Raw genomic sequence first — 17,202 nt, forward strand, 5'->3', positions numbered from 1 at the left:
ATCAAAATATTAACATGTGTAATTAACTAATTAAATATATTTTACTTAATTATTTATATAAAATTCTGGATCCTAAAATATATAACGTGTCATCATGTTATTCATACGTCCGGCATATACTAAAATTTCTCTTGTTGAAAAGTAACAACGATAAATAATAAACATCTAGTAGTTTAAACCATGGAGACACCAAAGTTAGATGTGAAAAGTAAATACAAGTAAAAAAACTATTGTTTTGACCATACCCCTATATAGAATAAAAGAAAAGAAAAGAAAGTCCTTTCATATGACCTTACCACCAAAAGGCTATTCTTAACTATCTCTATTTCTTTCTCTAATTAAATACCCTTTCTTTCTCTCTTTGCTCCTTCCTCAAACACAAACACAAACACTTAGAAAGAGAAGTAGATCATATCTTCTAGATCAAAAGAACGAAGTAAGATGAGCTCTGAAATGAACAACAATGGAGGAATAGGGCCATGTGGTGCTTGTAAATTCTTAAGGAGAAAATGTGTGAAAGGATGCATATTTGCACCTTACTTTGATGCTGAACAAGGAGCAGCTAACTTTGCTGCAGTTCACAAAGTGTTCGGAGCTAGCAATGCTTCCAAGCTCCTCCTCCGTATTCCGCCTAATAAACGCCTTGACGCCGTGGTTACTCTTTGTTACGAAGCTTTAGCTAGGGTTCGAGATCCTGTTTATGGATGCGTTGGCCACCTCTTCACCCTTCAACAACAGGTACTTCATTCTCATTCATCTTTTTCTCTTCGTAATTACTCGTTTCAGTAGAACTCGAAAATGAGATCACTTAAAACAACTTGAGTTACTTAACTACTCAAGCCAAACTTAATCGGTCTCAAACACATGTGAATCAAAATATCAACCTTATTCTTTTTTTCAGGTGATAAAATGGATTTAATTTCTACAATTTTTCATTTCATGAGAGTACTGTAGATGTAAAAAAAATGGGTATATTACTGTTAGTTTTACAAGGTTAGTGAGTTATGTTGGTCAAGGTAGTCAGAAGTTAGGACAAGTTTTGAAACAGTAGCTAGGGTTTTGGTCTTTTTCCATACAGTAATGAAATTGAGTGCAAGTAACTTATTTTCTCATAATTTGGGGTGGTGGGTTTTCCACAAATATTAATTGCGTCAAACTCATGATAACTTCATCTTAAAATATACTTCCACATTTTTATATTGCACTATGAATTAAGACAAATATATAATTAAGTTACAACTTCTTACATACAATTTTTCTAATTTACTAATATAAGTGAATGAGTATTAAATTATCACAAATTTTCAACAATATTTATACTGGGATTGGTAGAATATATGTAATCCCAAGTTGATTTTTAGAGAAAATATAAAAAAAAATCATTGTAGTTTATCAACAGCGGAATGTGATATTTTTATTTGCAAGAGATAAATTCTTTTTGACGAACGGTGTTAGATTTTAATAACGTGATAACTTAGAGCCAATTTGGTATTGTTAATAGTTACGGCCAACAATACTTGTTGTGGGGAAAAGTGAGGAAAGTGTTATGAGAGATATTTTTATTTTTTGATCTTATGTGTTATGAGAGGGCTTAAAACACTTTTTGGCCCCTGACCTATCCGAAATTTGTGCATTTGGCCCCTGACCTATTATTTGGTCATATTTGGCCTCTAACCTATCAAATTAGATAAAATCCAACCCATATTGAATGAAAAATTAACTATGTTGGAAAATTAACGGAGGTAACCAATACAAAAATGACACATGACACATAAATAAAATTAATTTTCACTCTATCGGAACACTAGAAAAGTTTTTAGGATTTTTTTTACTGTGTAAAATAGTTACTATTACCATCTCTAGTTGAAAATTAATTTTATTCATGTGTCATGTGTCGTTTTTATATTGATGACTGCTGTTAATTTTCTAACAAAGTTAATTTTCCATTCAATATGGGTTGAATTTTATCTAATTTGATAGGTAAAGGGTCAAATGTGACCAAATAATAGATGAGGGGCCAAATGCATAAATTTTGGATAGGTTAGGGGCCAAAAAGTGCTTTAAGCCGTTACGAGAGATATGAGTGTTTGTTAAAAACCTAATAAAAGTTTGAAAAATCAAGAAATAAAAAATATATAATATTAAATAATATTTGAAGTTATAAATATTTTTGTCTTAAAAATTTAATATCAGCTTTTTTGATAAGTTGTTTCTACAAAAACTACAAATTGTAGGTTTTTCCATTTAATGTTGTTTATAACTAGGAAAATTACTTTTAGGATCTGAAAAAATAATGACAAACGCTCTTATATTGACTTTTATATTGATTTGATGATGTTATAAATTATGTTATTTAATTATTATTTTTCTAACCGACATGACTTCTTCTACAAATAAAAAGTACCACATTTTTTATATATATTTCTCTAAATTTTTAATGCATAATAAATAAGGAGTAGTTTTTATAATATTGGACATACTAAAATAGTAAAGTGATTTATAAATTTGGATTGTTGGTACTAAATAATAAATTAATTTATTAAATAGAGAGTCGTATTACAAGGAAAATAATGCTAGAGGTGTATATGTAATATAAGAGCAAAAAAATTTAGAAGCTCGAGAAATATTGAATTATATATATATTTGTTGATTTGACTTTTGTTGATCGACCTTTCTTGTAATCTGGTATGACTTCAATTGCATTCAATTTATAATTATCTGATTTTGATAATAATTAATTAAAATTAGCAAGAAATTAATAAAAATTAATGAAAAGAGTTGCATGGATAATATTGTGGGTCCTACCCATGTGTTTGTTTGTTTTCCTAATTTGGCAAAATCTTACTATATCCTAAAGTCTTTACATTCACATTCACATGTTTTTAAGTCTCAGTATCCGTTTATTTTACGTACTGTGTTGCTACTACTGTTTGTTGTTATTTACTGTTACAGTAAAAAGCTGATTTTTCAATGTAAAAGGTTAACAGGAAGTCATTAATCAAACACCTAAAACTTTTTCTTAGTAGGAGCATGAAAATGAGCAACCAAACACCTCCTTAATCTAAAGATTGTTGCAACCAAATTCATTTATGACTGTCAATTTCTGACACGATAATATGATTTACATAAAAAAAAACCGTATAACATATTCCATTTGACATGATTATCATTTTTATTATATTCTATATAACCATGGAGAATACATGTATATCACATAATAATATTATTATGCCGCGATTATTAATTTTGATAGGTTTTTGTATATATAGGTGGTGAATTTGCAGGCGGAGTTGGCCTATATTCAGGCCTGGATTTCGACAATGCAGCGGTTCCCTCTACCAGAAGCAGCTGAAAGCCATTCTCAGACGAGTTCAGAAATGGGATCAAATAATTCTAACTTATCAAATATGCAATTTGATGATCAACTACGACAGTTACAGTCTCATCAATACTTGTTATCAACAGAATTATCCTATAATAATAATAATAATCCATTTGATCAACAAGTTGTTGACATAAATGAAGATCTCCACGCCGCCTTGGCTCGTGATTTTGTATGTAGATACCTGCCGGCCGGAGTCAGATTCAAGCCGCCTGCACCGAGTTCTGGTCAATAGACAATCTAGCCAGTGTTTGGCTTTCTGTTAATGTTTACTGCTCTAGCTAGCTAGTTATCTGTATTTTAGTGTATTTTGCACTTTGTTTGTTTTCCAAGTAATACCATCTTTTTCTCTATTACTCTTCAAAAACTTAGCTAATTATTACAAAAATTTAAGTCTAAATATAGAGACCAACAGTAGGAATACGGGTTTCGCGTATACCCGGTGTTACCCGACTTTAATGAAAGTACATGAACTCTATATAAAATGATATAGAACCGAATGAGATTTAAAAAAATTACTCGTAACATGTATAGATAGACTATGAATAAACCCAAACCCCAGAGTACCCACTACAAGTGGCAAATACAGTATGGGAGGATTATGTAGGACATAAATATATTTAAATGTGCATCCACTCAGGGGCGGAGACAGGAGTGGGCCCGGGATCCGGGCTCCTCCGGCCGCCGAAACCACCATGGCTACGAGTAGTTTCGGCCCTCCCTAATATATATCTATATAGACACTATGTAGTAATATTTTATTATTTAAAAGTAGATGAGATGGTTAAAAACACTTGTCTCTTTTTAAAAGGTCATAGGTTCAATTCCCCTCAACCTCAATTTATTTTAGAAAGTGTTTATTTATTTAAATTTTATTTTCAAAAATTATAAAACTATGTTACCATTATTAATTAATTAATTAATTTTCATAACAATTTTGAACTCATTTTTATTATGTCTTTCCCATTAAAAAAAATTAATTTCTTATTTTTGTAAAATATATCCCATTACGTGTTAGGTTTGTCCAAAATTCAAAATTTCAATATGTTGGACTTATTAGGTACTCCCTAAATCCAAATTTCTAATTTTTTTTGGTCTGTCAGGCATTTCTAAATCCAAATTTCTAATTTTTTTGACCTATTAGGTTTCCATAAATCCAAATTTGTAATTTTTTTAGCCTTGTAGGTCTCCTTAAATCTAAAGTATTAATTTTTTTGGTATGGTAGGCCATCTGAAATCAATTTTTTAATTTTTTTACATGTTCAGCCCTCCCTAAATCCAATTTTTTTACATGTTAGGACTATTAAATGAAATCTAGCTTAATTTTGAGAAATTGTACATTAATACTTAAAATTGGTTCTTGACCATTCAAATTATAACACGCATATATATAAAAAAAAAAAGCAAGTTCGATTTAGCAATTTTTTTTTCCCGAACGCACGTGTAAAATCAGCCCCCCAATCAAGTAATCATGTATTCGCCACTGCATCCACTTGAATAATAGAATAAGACCGAACAGATAATTTAAATGATAAAAAGGTAAGCTGAGATCGTGAGGAAATATATCAGGTTTCGATTCCATTAAATATGTTTCCAAGTAGATACGAGGAACTAAACCTCAATTATAAGGTTATCTCAATAAGAATACATGTGATTTTTTTTTCCTAATAGAGATAGGAAATCAGTATAAAATTTTATAATCACAAACATATAAAAAGCTACTGCCAAATTATTAAAAATACAAATGAAATTAATATTGCTTTTTTCAACTTAATTGTACATTTCAAAACTAAGTAGCTTTTGTTGACTAAAGTTCATCAGTAAACTCATTACGAAGCATGAATTACAGTGGTTTTTCAACAGAATTCGATTTATAAAAAAGATATGATTTCTGTATTTATTATATTTGTATCTTTTATGGTTTTTATTACTCTTTATAACCTATTTTATTGCCTTTGTGGATCTTGTACTGGTTGTAGCATGTACCGAAGTGAGGTTTTATTCTCTTTATTTTTATTTTGTATTTGTACTTTTTAAGTTAATGGAATTATATATGATATTTTTATAAAAAAAATAAATAATAAAAAATCACGTACTTGTAAATATAAAAATAATAAATTCAAATTAAAAAGCAAATAAGACATGCTACACCACCTATAAATTAGGAAAATTTACACAGAAATTCACTTCTGAAAAACTATTTACAACTATGTCAAGTTATAATTTTAAATTATATCAAACTAATAAAATCATTATTTTTAAAGATTAAAGTTTATAAATTAGGGATCTAGAATATATTGTCAAGAATTTGGGATTTATGAATTAAGGTTTAAACTTTTTAAATTAGATATGTAAAAGTATATTCTATTTGGTACAGTAAAACCTCTATATAAGAATACTCTATATAGGAATAACCTCTATTTTGTTATAAAAAAACTCGGTTCCAACTTGGTAATAACCTCTATTACCAAACTTAGTAATAACCTCCCAATTGTTATATAAATAGCCCGGTCCCAAGCGTATTCCTATATAGAGGTTTTACTGTAATAATAAGAGAGATTAAATTAGTGTTTATAAGTCTACAATGTCAAAGAGGAATTAGAAAGAATTATGTTATTAAACATCTTCTAAGTGAGATCTTTCTCACCTCAGTGTCAGCAAGTTTATCAATACGAATCTATTATCCCATCTATTACTTAACCAGGGGCAATATAGCCGTGCCAGAACTAATTTCAAAAAAAGAAACCCGTGTCCCGTGCCCAGTATAGTCAGGCCAGCATACGAGTTTCATCATCTTATCTTTGCCTTCTATAAATATAGCAGCCTTTTCAACCGTAGATAACCCCATTTTCAACCATTTGAAAAAAGACCTTCGCTCGAGCAACAGCGTTCCTAAAGCGCTATGTTCTTTTTGAACCCTAAGTATGAGTAAAGCTACTTCAAGCTGCCAGATGAAGAGCCAAAATTTCTGAATTTCATTGTAAACCATCCAAGCATTGAATCAACCATTTTGCTCAAATAAAAAACAAATGAAATTGATTTGATCATATTTGACAGCTGTAATAAACTGCTCACATAATATATAGCTGATTAAACCAAACAAAATGAAGACAAATGCCCCAAGTTTAGGAGTCAAAAGTAGCAAGACATTATAGCAAAAAAGAAAAATAAAAAAACGCATCAAAAGAATTGGTTTAAGCAGAAAAAAATCTGCATCATCTTTGCCGGAGGGGCATAGTTATTAAAGGCACAAGGGGTCCTAAAGCTTTGGCGCATGGTGCGTGCCATAGCGAGACAAGGCGCACTTTCAAAATTAAAAATTATAAAACTGTAAAACTAACATAACATTTCATGAATACTAAATTATGAAAATATCTTTAAGTATAGATAAATTTTAAAATAAACTTCATATTAGAAAGATAAAGTTGAATACTAAATCCGTAGTGTTTTTATTTCTACTAGACTTCTGTTGTTTCAATCCGTAGTGTTTTCTTTCTACTAGACTTCTTCCTCTTATAAAATACAATGACTCTGTCTCTTCCTCTTCAAATCATAAACGTACTGTCTCTTCCTCTACTAATAATAAACGTATAATCTCTTCTCTTCTAATAAATGTATAATCTCTCTCTCTTTTAGTAACTTTTTTTTTTAATAAAACTGCCCCTAACTGCCAAACATTCTAGAAAAAACTGCTCCTAACTGCCAAACATTCCAGAAAACTGCCTCTAACTGCCAAGGCGCGCCTTGATGCGCCTTTGGCAACTGCTCTTGGCGCAAAATGGCGCACCAGGCGTGCGCCATGGCGATTGTGCCTCGCCATGGCAGCCCCATGGCGCTAAGGCCTGCGCCTGGTGCACCATGTGCCATAGGCGCGCCATTAATAACTATGCGGAGGGGAGACTTCCACTGTTATCAAACTAGTATAATCGGGAAAGTCTGTCGAGTCTTGGAAAAGGTGAAAAAGTATATGAATAAGCAAAACCTGGTGGCAGATGGACAGATTCTCATCTCGCCTATCAGCCAAGGGCTCCCTATAGTTGCTATGGTGCTCTTCCACAAGGAGTTCACAGGGCAAGGAAGGGCAATATGATTATCAGATGACAAAAATAATAGGAAAATGCCTGCATATTCATTGAAATTGCTTTATAGAGTCTCGGAATATGTAAGAAGAACGATGAAAGGTAAATAGTTTAGTTATAGGAAGACGAAAGATCAAAGGGGAAAAGCTAATGTTGGCGAGACAATTAATACCCCATTTGAAGTGAGAGATTAAAAAAGGAAAAGAATTAATACCCCATTCAAGATAAGATATTCGATAAAAAGGATACAAGGAGAAGAAATAAAAGGAAAAAAATTGCTCTTGAAGATGATTATATTTTTATCGTGTGACCGAGAGGTCGAGGGTTCGAGTCTTAGGAGCGGCCTCTTGCCAAAAAATTGGCAGGGGAAGGCTTGCCCACAGTACACCCTTGCGGTGGGACCCCTCCCCAGACCCTCGCTTAGCGGGGACGCGTAGTGCACCGGACCGCCCTTTTATAATATAATGAATTTGGACACAAAATGAGGATTCTGATCGAATCTCGATATGTCAACTATGGAGACTTCAAATCTCAGCAAGCAAAGCTATTAAGATTAGCTACTCATATTAGCTCCTAACTGCCAAACATTCCAGAAAACTGCCTCTAACTGCCAAGGCGCGCCTTTGGCAACTGCTCTTGGCGCAAAATGGCGCACCAGGCGTGCGCCATGGCGATTGCGCCTCGCCATGGCAGCCCCATGGCGCTAAGGCCTGCGCCTGGTGCACCATGCGCCCTAGGCACGCCATTAATAACTATGCGGAGGGAAGACTTCCACTGTTATCAAACTAGTAAAATCGGGAAAGTCTGTCGAGTCTTGGAAAAGGTGAAAAAGTATATGAATAAGCAAAACCTGGTGACAGATGGACAGATTCCCATCTCGCCTATCAGCCAAGGGATCCCTATAGTTGCTATGTGCTCTTCCACAAGGAGTTCACAGGGCAAGGAAGGGCAATATGATTATCAGATGACAAAAATAATAGGAAAATGCCTGCATATTCATTGAAATTGCTTTATAGTCTCGGAATATGTAAGAAGAACGATGAAAGGTAAATAGTTTAGTTATAGGAAGAGGAAAGATCAAAGGGGAAAAGCTAATGTTGGCGAGACAATTAATACCCCATTTGAAGTGAGAGATTAAAAAAGGAAAAGAATTAATACCCCATTCAAGATAAGATATTCGATAAAAAGGATACAAGGAGAAGAAATAAAAGGAAAAAAATTGCTCTTGAAGATGATATATATTTTTATCGTGTGACCGGTCACGGGTTTGAGTCTTAGGAGCGGCCTCTTGCAAAAAAATTGGCAGAGGAAGGCTTGCCCCAGACCGCCCTTTTATAATATAATGAATTTGGACACAAAATGAGGATTCTGATCGAATCTCGATATGTCAACTATGGAGACTTCAAATCTCAGCAAGCAAAGCTATTAAGATTAGCTACTCATATTAAACAATAAACAATGTCTTCAGGCTTACCTCTTTCACTTTCAAGGCAATGCTGCTCCACTATCTGCATTGTCCTCCCAATATCAATTCTTTTGCAAGGGAAAACGGTCTTCAAGACAGAAGAATTAACTAGACCACTCATCCAGAGGATACATGGCAACACAAGATTAGTGAGAAAAAGAGACAAGATACTAAAAAACCAAACCGGACTTACAACTTGCATTCATTAAACTAAGGCTGTCAATTTCTGATACGATAACAGGGTTAAGAGAGATAACCCACCTGACACTGTTAGATATATATTGTATTTATGGTAATTACATATTGTATTTATGGTAATTATCCTATATTTATGCTATAACTAAGCCTAGATTATATTATAGGCAATTATCCTATAATTTATAATTGCCTATAATATAATTTAGGCTTAATTATAGCATAAATATAGGATAATTACCATAAATACAATATATAATTACCATAAATACAATATATATCTAACAGACACGACAGGTTTGCACCTGATTACTATTTTTGTTGGCACTTGTATCATATATAATCATGTGGAATATATATCACATAGCATGAACACGACACAGACAGACCATTTTGACACTCCTACATTAAGCTACTATCAACATCTTTTGCACACTTCATAACTTAAAGATGCATGACAATCTTAAGACACCCAAAAAATGGGGCACAGCAGAATATTGACCTTGAGTAAAGAGCCATAAATCTGCAAGGTAAAAAATTTCTCACCAATCCTGAGGTTGTAACCAACAGGTGTCACTGGATGCATTCCAAAAGCACCAGCAATGTAAGTTTTAAAAGATCTTTTAGTGCATTATCAAATCCTTCTAATGGAGATTCTTGCATGAGAAAATACTTCAAAATTACAAAACTCAAAAGCGAGAAAAACTTTACTTAACCAGCAAATATTTTCAAGTATTTTCATATTGCAGTTTGCTTGCCACTCCCAAGATAAGACTGCAATTAAGTTTTATTTATTCCTAGTAACGAAACAAGCCAGGATGGTAATATAGCCTGGTTATACGTATACATTACAACCACTTTCAGCAAATGTAATTGAATTTATGCATCTGAGACACATAAGAAAAACAGGGTATTGTTGCATAGGGGCTTGATAAAGGTTCACAAGTTGTCGTTATTGGTAGCTTGTGTAATGTGTTCATATTTAGAATTCAAGAAGTATCATGCAAATATGCTACAAAACATCACAATTTGGATTATCACAATTTAGAAAATCATTCCATAGTTATTAAAGGTGCATGGCTCACTAAGGCGCTAGGGGTCCTAGAGCCTTGGCGCATGGCGCACGGCGATGGCGCGCGCCATAGCGAGACAAGGAGCACTTCCAAAAAAAAAAAAAAAATTATAAAACTATAAAACTAACATAAAAATGCAATGAATACTAAATCATCACAATATTAAGCATAAATAAGTTTTAAAATGCAAAATAAACCTCATGTTAGAAAGCTAAAGTTGAATACTAAATCCTAAGCTCTACTCCTCATCAAAACTCTCCAAATTAATCACTCATGTTGAACTTGAATTCTCTTGGCTGTGTTTCTGTTTGAATTCGTTTTTGTTCTACTAAACTTCTTCCTCTCATAATAAGATTTTGTGGTTGCCTCTTCTAATTAATTCAAATGTATAATCTCTCTCTTCCTTTTTAATATATTTTTTTTCTCATTTTGGACCCTTCAGAACACTTGACTGTCAAAAAACCCATAAAACTGCCCCTAACTCACCAAGGCGCGCCTTTGGCAACTGCCCTTGGCGCAAAATGGCGCACCAGGCGCGCGACGTGGCGGTTGCGCCACGCCATGGGGGTGTCATGGCGCTAAGGCCTGTGCCTGGTGCACCATGTGCCATAGCCGGGCGTTAGGCGTGCCGTTAATAACTACGAATCTTTCCCTTCTAGTTTGATGAACATACTAAGAGAAAACACTGAGGATTTCAAGATCTCTTTTCTTTATTAGATACAACTTTAACCGAAGTGGGATATGAGCTCCCAATGAGAGAGGCTCAAATAAACTATCACGAGGAATGGCAAGCCAATCCTACGGAACATTTTCTTTGCACATCTTTTCTCTAGGAAAAAAAAATACTACTCCTACAAATCATAAATAAACTAGAAACCCGATGACTGATCATTAGGTAGAAGGGGTACAGAAAGTAATTATCAGAACCCAAAGTCATCAATGATGGGCAGACTCAGCATGAAAATGCGTCGAAATATGTCACGATTATTGATAGGGATTATTTAGGTATTATTAGGTGGTTAATTGTTTTTACAATAAGTGGTATTTAGCTTTAATAGATGTTATTTAGGAATGTTTACAGCTGTGGGAAATTATAATTGCTGCCACATCAGCAGTTATTAGGCCTATTTAGAGTGAATTGCTATATTTCCTATTCTTATTTAAGGTAGGTTATATTTCCTATACTTATTTAAGGTAGGTTAGAATGAATATGGTGATTTAAGTTAAGTTAGAATTATTAGGGCCATGAATTTAGGACGCTAGCCATGGTTATTAATGGCGCGCCTAAGGCTTAGGCGCCTATGGCGCATGGCGCACCAGGCGTAGGCCTTAGCGCCATGGCGAGGCGCAATCGCCATGGCGCGCGCCTGGTGCGCCATTTTGCGCCAAGAGCAGTTGCCAAAGGCGCATCAAGGCACGCCTAGGCAGTTAGAGGCAGTTTTCTGGAATGTTTGGCAGTTTGGAGCAGTTTTTTCTGAAATGTTTGGCAGTTAGGGGCAGTTTTATTAAAAAAAAGTTATTAAAAGAGATAGAGATTATACATTTATTAGAAGAGAAGAGATTATACGTTTATTATTAGTGGAGGAAGAGACAGAGTACGTTTATGATTTGAAGAGGGAAGAGACAGAGTACGTTTATGATTTGAAGAGGAAGTGACAGAGTCATTGTATTTTATAAGAGGAAGAAGAAGTCTAGTAAAAAGAAAACACTACTGATTGAAACAACAGAAGTCTAGTAGAAAGAAAAACACTACGGATTTATTATTCAACTATATCTTTCTAATATGGAGTTTATTTTGGATTTTAAAATTTATTTATGCTTAAGATATTTGCATAAAGTATTCATTGCATTTTTATGTTGGTTTTATAGTTTTATAATTTTTAATTTTGAAAGTGCGTCTTGTCTCGCTATGGCGCGCGCCATCGCCGTGCGCCATGTGCCAAGGCTCCAAAACCCCTTGCGCCTTAGTGCGCCATGCGCCTTTAATAACTATGATGCTAGCTATACTTTCTTTTTTCTTTTTTCCTATTTAAGAGAATGAGCCTGTACTAATTCATTATGCAATTGATTAATGAAATCTTTATTTCTTTCTTCTAAATTCTCTCTTTTCCCTGTTTATCTCGATCTCTCTCTAACCTTCTCTCTTCTTTCTCTCTTCTTCTCTTCTCCTAAGATCTTTTCTGCCCTAATCTTACTGTCAGAAATCATAATCCTAACATTGGTATCAGAGATTCCCTTCCTCTCAAGGATGTGATTGAGGCTCCTAAGCCAAATCCTACATTTAGATCTCCCCTAGCTCCAAAGCAATGGCACCAAACTAACCATTCCTACCCCATAACCTCTGCTGAAATAAATCCAACACCTGTAACAACTCAGAAACCTAACCCTACATTCATACCTCCATTAACTACTTCACCTTACACCCAAAACACCCCAATCAAGCTGCAACTTCTGCCTGAAACCAATCTGATACCCTGGCCAAACAATTGGGCTTCCTTACTCTCATAGTTATGCTCTTGTTGGTTCTTCCTTGCCAAAGAGTGCGACTCCTAATGCTCAAATTGATGCTAAGGCTCTGAGCCCTTGCATTACTCCCATTAGACAAGACCTTATCCTTCTGAAAAAGGAGGTTGTAATGACTCAAAATTAATCACGGGTGTTTCCTTTGGCATGAATGAGTCTATAGATTTATCAGTTGTTTTAATTGGCATGAATTTGTCAATAAATGGTATTATTGATGAGAATTTTCTTCTACGGACATTTGGACGAGTTGGGTCTGTTGCTAGAGTGAAGATGAAGTGGCCTGGAGCAACTAAAGAACGATGGCGATCAAGAAATTGTGGATTTGTTTGCATTCATAGATCGAGCTGAAGAACATTTCTTGGAGGTAGCTACTGAGAAAGCAATGAATGCAAAAAATTTATCTTAGGGACAGCAATGTAGGTGATGATGATGTGCAAGGAAGCAGCAATTCTGGAGGCAAGAATAATTCAAGGACTCAACAGGTTGAACATGGATATTGCAGCTCCATTAAATGAAACAATCGAGACAAGCTCATTGATGCAAATTACAAGACATACGAGCAGCATTGGACACTCCTTAGAAATTCAGTGTGGCAAGCTCACATTTCTACATTCTTGGGGACAAGAATGCTTCAAAAGGGGGAGTATTGTCACGATTATAGATAGGGATTATTTAGGTGGTTAATTGTTTTTACATTAAGTGGTATTTAGCTTTAATAGATGCTATTTAGGAATGTTTACAGCTGTGGGAATTCATAATTGCTGCCACATCAGCAGTTATTAGGCCTATTTAGAGTGAATTGCCATATTTCCTATTCTTATTTAAGGTAGGTTATATTTCCTATTCTTATTTAAGGTAGGTTAGAATGGATAGAATGATTTAAGGTAAGTTAGAATTATTAGGGCCATGAATTTAGGACCCTAGCTATACTTTCCTTTTCCTTTTTTCCTATTTAAGAGAATGAGCCTGTACTAATTCATTATGCAATTGATTAATGAAATCTTTATTTCTTTCTTCTAAATACTCTCTTTTCCCTGTTTATCTCGATCTCTCTCTAACCTTCTCTCTTCTTTCTCTATTCTTCTCTTCTCCTAAGATCTTTTCTGCCCTAATCTTACTGTCAGAAATCCTAATCCTGACAAAATATCACTCAATTTTCAAAATATTGATGTACTGATCAAGTCTATTATGAAAGCTAATGGATAATATGGATATGTGCACTGCAATCCGCAAAAAGGTAGATATACCATATTCACTGTTATGGCAATAAAGCATGATCAGTACATCAATATTTCGAAAATTGAGTCTCATACAGAAATCATGCAATGTTAGCACTGAAAAGCAAGGAATGATACAGTAAAGCCTCTATATAGGAATACTCTATATAGGAATAACCTCTATTTTGTTATAAAAAAAACTCGGTCCCAACTTGGTAATAACCTCTATGACCAAACTCTATTTAGTAATAACCTCTCAATTGTTATACAAATAGCCCGATCCCAAGTGTATTCCTATATAGAGGTTTTACTGTATATACAAGAATTTCAATTACTGAATACATGGTATAAAAGCAGCGATCTGAAAATTATGATAATTCAGAAATGGGTTAATAGTTGTAAACCAGGTATGTGCAGAATTCAGAAAGACCCAATTGGTCATATACTTTACAGAACAACACACAACAAAAGCGGTACCTAAAAGCATGTGAGAAGCTCCAAGCATCAGTATACATACATGTACAGCCCACTTCCAGCAATGAGAACATATGAATTGGGATAATATAAACTCAATGAACATGTTAGAGTGGGTTAACCGGCTGTCCAAAGCTAAACAATCTCGCCATGTCTGAATCCATTGTCCCCACAATCTGTACCAGAGTCTAAACCACACGGAGAATCATACCATTTGGGATTCTCTTGATAGAAACTATCAACCGGTATAAGACCTACATCTGTCACTATAGCTTCATCATGTCTCATGGGCTTAGATAGTTTAGTATCCTCACAATCAAGAATGCTCTTCTCATCAAAATCACTGCACTTCAACCACTTCTCAGGTTTACAAGGCTCGCCCATCAGATCCTTGTCACTCCTACAATCTGTCCGCATCTGGTCCCAGGGAACAACATCTCCAAGTGTCCGCCCAAAACTATCATCATCATCATCAATCAAATCTGTTTCCTTGCCATTGACATACATACGTTCATGATGATCACTCCAATGAGGCAAATCATCATCCCCCACAAGCACGTCATCCGAATGAGGCTTGTGTGAAAGCAAACCAATTGTCTTTGAGCTGTCTTCTCCTATACCCCTAATTCTACTAGTAATATCAAACAATTCCTGTGACACTGAAGCCAGAAATTCACTTGGGATTTTTCTTAATCTCCCCTCCAACATCCCAATTTCAGTTCTCAGCTCCTGTACCTGCTGCAAAACGGACAGTTGCATTTCACCTTCATCCTTTCCTATCAACCCAAATCCATCAGTATCCAAGTCCTCACGCACCCCATAGTCCATTTCTTGATCCATTATAAAGCTACCTTTATGCCCAACAACCCGATGCATAATCCTCGCATTTCCATCCAATGGCCCTGGCTCATGTCCCGAATGCACAGCATATAATTTGAACACTGCCATCCCCTCTTCTTGATACACAAATGTCTTATCCTTCTCCTTATAATTGGTGATGGGCACTATAGCCCTAATCCTAAACCCACACCCACATCTCTTAGAAGCATAAGGTTCCCTCTTCAACATCCTTGACTTCTTCGCCACAGGCTCACCAGCCCTATGACAAGCATAATCCTTAACCTCAGCCATAAATGGCTTATACCTAATGTACTTCTGCCTAATACAGAGCACAACCTTATGTTTTGCAGCCAACTGCTGTAGCCTATGGGGAACCTCCTTAGCAGGAACATCGAAGGACTCAGTGTATTCAAAACGACGGCGTTTGTTTCTAGAACCAGAACCTTCAGCGGCAGAGCAAACAGGGCAAGCAGCTACACAAACCCTAATGTAACTCTCGGGAATCCCATAGAACTTAGCTCCTACTGTCCAGACTTGTTTAATCCTCTCTATTGTTTCTCTAAGCCCTAGGTGTTTCAAATCGGCATCCCCATGGAAGCTCATAACAATACCTTGCCATTGATTAATATGAGAAACGAATTGCTGAGAATTATTCTTAAAACAAAGGAATTCATTGCCAGAACCATGGTCCACATGCGCTGCGAGCTTCTCCTGGATCCGCTTCCATCCGGTAACATACGCGGTGTCCTCGTTGCGGTCCTTCCAGACGGCCCGCCACGATTTCAAGACGGAACACGGGGTAGCGGCACGGATCTCGTCAGGAGTAGCAAGGCGATGCTCAAGAATACAACGAATCATGAGAGAGTGAGACTCGGCGTTGAATGTGTAGAATTGGGAGGATATATGAGGGTCAGGGTTAATATAAGCCGGAGGGAGAAGAGTCTTGGGGACATTGCTTTTGGAATTGGATTGAGTCAAGGAATCTTCGTTATCAGAGGAGGATTGACTCGGTGAGTCAGGCGAAGATGAACGGAAGAGAACAATTTCTGGAAGGGAGAGGTCATCTTGAATGGAAGGGTGAGATTGAGTTTGGTGGTTGGGCATGATCTGGTGCGGTGGTCCCAAATCATGGTGATGACTGTGGAAGAGATCGTGCTGTTCAGTTTTCTGTGGATTCATCAGACGAATTAGCGAAGAAGAAGAAGAAGAAGAAGAAGAAAGGTTTCAGAGTAACTTCCTGAACTTTGTTTATGCTCAGTTTCTGTCTGACATTTTAGGACTCAAGGGTTTCTATTTCAGAGTTTCCCCCTTCCCCCTCTCTATCCCTATTCGAGCTTTTCCTAATTATTATTTTAATTTCTGTTTTTGCAATTTACTGATATATTAATTATTAATAACTATTTTAATTAGAATTTGATCTTAGCCAATATCCTATACCCCGTTCCAAGTCACGATCCGAAGAGAAATATGATGATTCCGGAAAGAAAATTTGCAAAGAGAATCCACGATGGTCGGAGGTGAAGACAATTGAAGAGAAAGATGTGTTAAGATGAAGACGGTCGAAAAGAAAGATATTTTAATTAGAATCAGATCTTAGGCCTTATTCTATGTCATGTTTCAAATCAAGATCGGAAGAGAAATATGATGATTAGAGAAAGAAATTTTGCATAGAAAATCGATGATGGTTGGAGGTGAAGACAATCGAAGAGAAAGACATGTTAAGGTGAAGACAATCGAAGAGAAAGACGCACTACATTGGGCTAGCTGAACCAATGGATTCTCCTTTGGTCTCGCAAAGGAAAACTACGTTGGATCTTACTTGCTTGCAGAACAGAATATCTACACCATTTTCGATAATCATTCTCAGATTAGGAAACTATCCATTTTTGGAAAGAAGACACTGAAACCATCTGAAAGTCCAAAAGAAGAAATTCTAGAGCTAGGCGGATATATA

General features: G+C 35.4%; 2 protein-coding genes across 2 annotated transcripts; one reads left to right on the plus strand and one right to left on the minus strand.

Moving 5' to 3' along the window:
• The first annotated feature begins 325 nt into the window (after positions 1-325).
• Positions 326-3,709, plus strand: LOC136220493 (LOB domain-containing protein 19). The gene is made up of 2 exons (XM_066008311.1): positions 326-738; positions 3,270-3,709. The coding sequence occupies exons 1-2, from the start codon at positions 442-444 to the stop codon at positions 3,615-3,617; spliced, it is 645 nt and encodes a 214-aa protein (XP_065864383.1). The 5' UTR covers positions 326-441; the 3' UTR covers positions 3,618-3,709.
• Positions 3,710-14,277: 10,568 nt separating this feature from the next.
• Positions 14,278-16,576, minus strand: LOC136216783 (uncharacterized). The gene has a single exon (XM_066003343.1). It carries the CDS (start codon positions 16,425-16,427, stop codon positions 14,544-14,546), a length of 1,884 nt encoding a protein of 627 aa, XP_065859415.1. The 5' UTR covers positions 16,428-16,576; the 3' UTR covers positions 14,278-14,543.
• Between the last annotated feature and the right edge of the window lie 626 nt (positions 16,577-17,202).

Source organism: Euphorbia lathyris, chromosome 2 (assembly GCF_963576675.1).
Source record: "Euphorbia lathyris chromosome 2, ddEupLath1.1, whole genome shotgun sequence".
In the NCBI taxonomy this organism is placed as follows: Eukaryota; Viridiplantae; Streptophyta; class Magnoliopsida; order Malpighiales; family Euphorbiaceae; genus Euphorbia; species Euphorbia lathyris.

What these genes read in the sequence shown, in the direction of transcription:
- LOC136216783 (XM_066003343.1), bottom strand. Translation starts at nt 16,427, where the DNA reads ATGAATCCACAGAAAACTGAACAGCACGATCTCTTCCACAGTCATCAC.
- LOC136220493 (XM_066008311.1), top strand. Translation starts at nt 442, where the DNA reads ATGAGCTCTGAAATGAACAACAATGGAGGAATAGGGCCATGTGGTGCT. An exon ending in TCTTCACCCTTCAACAACAG is followed by an intron (nt 739 to 3,269) that starts GTACTTCATTCT and finishes TTGTATATATAG; the next exon opens with GTGGTGAATTTGCAGGCGGA.